The sequence below is a fragment of the Acanthopagrus latus genome, chromosome 3 (assembly GCF_904848185.1).
Source record: "Acanthopagrus latus isolate v.2019 chromosome 3, fAcaLat1.1, whole genome shotgun sequence".
Taxonomy (NCBI): Eukaryota; Metazoa; Chordata; class Actinopteri; order Spariformes; family Sparidae; genus Acanthopagrus; species Acanthopagrus latus.
In genome coordinates, this window is record NC_051041.1 from 17091986 (window position 1) to 17098601 (window position 6616).

The 6616-nt window shown below is 45.2% G+C and overlaps 1 protein-coding gene across 2 annotated transcripts in view; it reads left to right on the forward strand.

The window, feature by feature from the left end:
- The window catches only part of vps50 (VPS50 EARP/GARPII complex subunit), a 98951-nt gene extending 92579 nt beyond the window's left edge, over window positions 1-6372 (forward strand). For both annotated transcript variants that reach the window (XM_037092797.1, XM_037092793.1), the window contains 3 exons: window positions 719-840; window positions 4157-4346; window positions 4446-6372. In XM_037092797.1, the coding sequence (XP_036948692.1) occupies window positions 719-840; window positions 4157-4346; window positions 4446-4565 (432 nt within the window). In that variant the 3' untranslated portion in view covers window positions 4566-6372. The remainder of the gene's footprint in view (window positions 1-718; window positions 841-4156; window positions 4347-4445) is intronic.
- Window positions 6373-6616: the final 244 nt, after the last annotated feature.

Below are 6616 nucleotides of genomic sequence, written 5' to 3' on the forward strand. Positions count from 1 at the left end.
AGAAGGCGTCATAAGGAAGTGGTGGCTGTGTGAGCGACTGTGAGAGCTGAAGAAATGAATGAATGAATGAATGAATGTGTTCTGGATGTTCTCAGTAAAGTATTCAGCAGCGTTCAGTTGATTTGTTGTAACTTGTGATTTGTGGTTTGGTGGATTCATATTTCCCTCCTCTGTCTGTTGAGTCCATCAGGATGTTGTGTCCATCACTCCAGACTGTAAAATCATTTCACTTTTAGAGTTTCAGTACAATAACAGCATGTCTCACTGCAGAGGAAAAATCATTTAGCCTTCAGATTTACTTCGACCACCGTTAGAGTGTGTCCTGTACAGACCAGTCAGAGACCTGATCAGACTGTCAGGAACTGGGCTGTGCAGCTCACAGTCGGAGGCATTTTATCTCCTAACTCAGCTTCTCCATGTAGGTGTGAAGATGTTGGGCGTCATCCAGCAACACAGAGCAGCTGAGAGCACATCAGAGGAAACACATGAATGTTGTGTTTCATGAAGGCTTGAGAACTGGTCCCAGTGTTTCCTGATCAATGTGTTTACCTTCAGATATTACAGATTTGTCTTAATAAAACAAGTTTCACAGCAGCTTCACAGTTTTTCATTTTGAAGTAATCCATCTCTTGAACATCATTTATTTCTGCCACTTTTTTATTATCCTCCTGATAACTCATGAACAGGTTCTCCTGTGCTTTGTCTGCCACCTTCCCAGGAGTTTGAGCAATTTAACAAGCGGCTGGGAGACGTTTCCAGACACGTGCGCATCCCTCTGCCCGTGTCCAACGTCCTGTGGGAGCACTGCATCCGCCTGGCCAACAGGACTCTCGTAGAGGGGTAAGCAGTCATATGAACCCCTCAGCGTCAGGGGACGTGTGCAGCCTGGGGCCAGGTGATAGGGCCTTAATGTGATGTTGAATACACACACACACACGCACAGAAAACGTTATCACTTTACTAATGCAGCCATTTCTAAGCAGTCTCAGCACAGACACATTGTCTGTCCTGATTCAGCCCCACATCATCTGTGAACTAAACAAACGGTCGAGCACATCTGACCTATAAGATTTGATGAAAAGATTTCAGATCTTCGATTTCAGTGAGATTTAGAAGCAGAAGGAGTCGGAACATGTCTGATGTCAGTTCCTGTAGCTTGACCTGAGCGAGGCGGACTGCACACTGTGTCAGTCTTGTTTAGGTGACTTTGTACATTTCTTCTTGTTCGGGCTAAAAGCTGTTGAAGTGTCAGACTGGCTCGTCCAGTTTGCCCTCAGTTGATTTTGTCACGTCAGGCTGTCTCAAGCAAACAACATCCATCTCTTCAGATCTACAGATACATGTTCATATTCATGTTGAGCAGTAAGAAGGTCTGAAGGTCAAACGTGTTGTCACCATCTTTGTTTCAATGCATTCGTACTGTGTTGTGATATATCTGAGTCGTGGTGGATGGCAGCTTCTACCTGATTACATATTTTTTTTCTTGAATATAGACCCAAAACCATCGAATAGAGCTCTAAATTATTGATGGTCTCCAGTGTAGTGAGAGCCTCTGTCAGCAGGAAGCTTTGTGTATTAAATATTTATTTAGAATATCTTTCAGCAGCCACTCAGGAAGCAGTTTGACACGACTCACGATGATGCTGCGTGATATTGTGCTGCAAGGAGGAAGGAAATGTCCACAGAGCACAAAGACTGCTGAAATGAATCAGTTCAGAGTCATGAATTATTTCCAGCAGTAACAACACTGAGCTAAACACGGTGCCGACCGCTGGGACGGTGTTATTGTGGCTACAAATGTCTCTCAGAGTTGTAAAGGCCGTCCCCAAAGCACGCCTGACTTATGACATCACAGGGATCTGAGCCCCCCGCCGCCATCTCATCCATCGCATCCTCTCAGAACACACTGATCAAGGCCAGGTGGAATCTTCTCACCTCTTTTGGGTCTCTTTCCCTCTTTATCCCTCTGTGTGAACATCTGCACATCATAAATTCACAAAAGAAAGATTCTTTCCTGAGCACGACGATCCTGCAGTACATGAGAGATCTGAACACTGTGTTTCCAGGTTCTGGAGTAATCCCCGGAGAAAACCACTCTAAATTCCTGCCAGCTCCATCCCTCCTCACGCTGGCAAACGGTCGGCGTCGCATCTCCCCAGCTTCACCAAACGCCCATCAGGGAATCACATGACACAATCCTCGCACAAAGCGTGAAACGCTCTTGACACATCAGCTGTAATGCATTTTTCCACTTTCTCCCTTGAAAGCGGGAGATATGGGTCGTGATAAGTGACAGAACCACAGAGTGCCTCCCTGCCGTCTCCTCACTCAGTATGTTGAGTGAATGTGTGAAATGGGTTTTTAGAAGGAAGGTGTGATATAAAAAAAAAACCTCCAATCAGATGGACGGGATGCACAGCGACTCTCAGGCCATGTCCACTCCTACCAAGACAATCTTTTTTCCCCTCCGTCTTCCTCGGCAGCGCTTCAAGAATATTTGCGCCCAAATGGATCCATCGTAAACGACTCAACATGCTGTAGTTCATATTCCAGCCTATAGGTGGCGCTTGAAATTCACCAAAAACGGAAGAGCCGGAGCTTGTGCATTGTATACAAACAGACAGTAGAAGAGAAACCGAACACAAGAAGACGAAGACGATAATCCTTTCGCTCAGCGTAGTGGCAGATGAGCAGAATATTTTGTCCTTGTAACCCTGATAGGCTCAATATCTTCTGCAGCTCCAGCACGCAGTCTGCCATTGTTGCTGTTGTCGTCATGAGACGTTGTGGGGTTAAAAGGTTGAAGGCTAGAGGTGGAGCGGCTGGGCAATGGCGTCCTCACTGTCCACACCAGAATGCAAGGGCGGCGTTTTCAGATTTTTCCACCCCGAGACCAGGTTTCATAAACGTGTGTCCACGTGGACGATCGGCCAAACATGAAGTGTTTCCATGGGGACGGCCTCCAGTCAGAGAGGCTGGACGCTCGTCTCCATGTTGAAGCCATGTCAGAGTTGGTGGGGTTGTTGAGATGCAGGAAACGATTAATGTCAGAAACAAAAGCTGGTTAAGTGGTTGTTTCTTGCGTTTTAAGAACCTTTAGCAGAGGAGGGAGAGAGAGAGAGAGCACTTTTCTTCCCGTTGTGTAAGAGAACTTTTGAACCCTCTCCAGCTCACAAATGGTCCTTTATGACCGCAGCGCCGTGCAAATTCAAGCTGCTGTTGCAGAATTCTTCTTTGCTCTCCCTCCAAACACACAGATCTCCTCCTCCCGCCTCCGGCCGAGCCAAGACGAGTGGTCATATTTGTTTGTTTGTGCTCCGACTCGCTCGGCATCTTATTCACTTTCTCTGTCCAGCGCTCGACTCCCCTTAGAGAGTCACAGAAATGGCTCTGTTAGCATTCTGAGGCAAAGCACACACAGAACAGAACCGGGCTGGCCCGACGAGAGAGGGAGGGAGAGAGGATGACAGAGGTGATGAAAGAGAGAGGGAGTGAGAGGCAGAAAATGGAAACAGAGGAGAGAAAAGCTGAAGTGTGAGACCGTTTACAAGGAGCAGACCTGTGTGGTGTGTTAATGTACGGGACACACACACACACAGACACTGACCCTGCCAAACACAATCATAACAAACACAAACACACACTGAAATATGTGTGTACTCTGGCCCACACACACGTTTACTGACAGCTGTGTGGACCGATGTGACACCATGTTTAATAGAGGACACACACACACACACACACACACACTTTCTACACTTTCTTCTTTCAGTTTTAGTATATGTTATATTTGTGACATTTAACTGTTACAGGTTTCATGAATACAAATAGTACATTTATTGAAATATGAGTCACTTGATTTTTATCAATAAAAACATTCATCACTTGTGTTTAGAGGCAAATTGATCCACAGCTTCTCTTCATCTGGTTTGTTCTCACTCATTTCCTCGATCACTTTCTCTGCTGGAGTTTTGACACTTTTCCTGTTTTCACTCACATGTTGATTAATAATTGACACACGAAGATCTGAAGCTCCAGACTACAACATGTTTTTACATTATTTTTACAAGATATTTTCATGTTATATAAACTCACCATCTTTTCAGTCTCTGGCGTGGCAGCAGTTTGCACTAACCTCCTCTGTCCTCTGCTGCAGCTACGCTAACGTGAAGAAATGCAGCAACGAGGGCCGGGCTCTGATGCAGCTGGACTTCCAGCAGTTCCTCATGAAGCTGGAGAAGCTGACCGACCTGCGACCCATCCCTGATAAAGAGTTCGTTGAGACGTACATCAAGGCGTACTACCTGACGGAGAACGACATGGAGCAGTTTATCAAGAATCACAGGGTGAGACGAGGACGAAAATAACCTTTTATTTAATCGGTCGTTTTGTTTTTCTGTCTGCATATCTTCTTTGACCGACCGGCTTGCTATGTCTGTGTGCAGGAGTACTCCATGAAGCAGCTCGCCAACTTGGTGAACGTTTGTCTGGGCTCCCATATAAACAAGAAGGCTCGTCAGAAACTTCTGGCAGCCATCGACGACATTGACAGACCCAAGAGATAGACTGATGACCGGAGCAGACCCTGAACGCATCAGCCAGCCACAGAGACACTCCCACAGAGGAGCTCAGCGTTAGAATGTCTTCATCTCCAGTTTGCAGCATTCATGTGGTGGTGTGTTCACAGAGCTGTACAGTACAAACAGAAGTAGAGCAACTGTATACGTCAGTTAATATGTTAGCCAGATGCTAATTATCTGTTATTCTACGATCCTTATGTGCTCAGAAACTCTAAGTGCACTCGTGTCGTGCTGATGGACAGAAATACTAAAACATTCACGCGAGCATGCTGCAGTTACTCCACTCGTACAGTAAATGTAACGCGTGTCACATTTTCATTGGACAAACGTGACGCGTATGACGTTTTCCTGCAGCTTCGGCAGCTTCAGCAGCTTCTGTAGCTTCAGTAGCTTCAGCAGCTTCTGTAGCTTCAGCAGCTTCAGCAGCTTCATTAGCTTCAGCAGCTTCTGTAGCTTCTGTAGCTTCAGCAGCTTCTGCAGCTTCTGTAGCTTCAGCAGCTTCAGCAGCTTCTGTAGCTTCAGTAGCTTCAGCAGCTTCTGTAGCTTCAGCAGCTTCAGCAGCTTCATTAGCTTCAGCAGCTTCTGTAGCTTCTGTAGCTTCAGCAGCTTCAGCAGCTTCTGTAGCTTCAGCAGCTTCAGCAGCTTCAGCAGCTTCTGTAGCTTTAGCAGCTTCTGCAGCTTCAGTAGGCTCAGTAGCTTCAGCAGCTTCAGCAGTTTCAGCAGCTTCAGCACCATGAGGATGTTGAGTATAATTTTCCGACTTCAAATACAGGAACTCAGTGTAACGTGTAGCCGTGGACGCGTGTTCAGATTCTGATACGACTTCCACCTTGAAATTGTAAAAAGAAAACAAAGCGTGAACATTTACGAGCTGCTGAGTTTGATAGTCATGTTAAGTTTTGTGGTAACTGATCCGAGACCAGTCTGTGGTGGTTTAACTTTGCGTCATGATTGAATGTGCCCCCTGATGAGATGCAGAGAGTCGCAGCTTTATGAATCATTCCAGCCGTGTGTGTGCTTTCTGTGTATTGTTTGACTTCAGGGTATTTGCAGTGCCTGACTGGATGTTTTGCTCCTTTGTTTGGTTTGTTTTGTCCATTACTGACATAAATCTAATATAATGATCATCTGAAAATAATATAAATTGTTGTAGTTAGCGTTAAAATGTAGAATATCTGCACCAGCTGCATTTGATTGTTGTCATTTGTCACATCTGAGCAGGAAATGATTTTATTGCACTGCGCTGAGGTTTTGAACGACATTGTGATTCTCTTGAGGAGGGAAATGTATTTTTCCTGTTCAGTGCGGTCGGGCGCTGATGGTGTGACGTCTCATGAGTTGGTAGTTGAACTGTGTCAGCTGGAGTTCATCCCCACAGCTCTAACACTCTGCTCCTTCAGCTCCATCACTGTAACCTGACCTGAGGAGAGCAGACTGATTTACTGTTAAAGGGGAAAAAAACAATGAAGAAAAAAGTTTTCATACAGTTTCATATTTTGTGTGCATCTATTCCAAGAAGAATACTGTAAATGTGAATGTTTTGAACAATGTCTGTATTTATTTCTCGCTTCGTGTCTCGTTTTGGGGTTTTTCTATGATAACTGCAGGATGTGTGCCGTCATTCATCACCTCTCAGTATCTTGTAACTTATCTACTGAAGCTAATGCAAATATTTAAACATCGTCCAGTTATGTTAAGGGTCAAGTGCACTATAGTGGAAAATCAGTAATCAGTGTTGGAACTGTAGATTGAACCAAAATGATTCTAACATAATAAACACACTAATAATGGACTCTCACTGTCTCTGTTCTTCTAACAGTGCCACAATAATCTAGAAATCATATCCAACCTTTAAAATCTTTCAGCCGAGGTCGTCAGAGTTCACGAGTGTTGGCTTTGAGCAGCGATGTCGTCCATCCTAACGATGCAGGAGCAGGATGCTGTCAGTAATTAACATGGCCTCTGCCTCAGCACTCCTGAGTACGAGCTGAGAGAGCTCTGTCGGACTCAGAACTTTGATGACTCGCTGTTTTCTA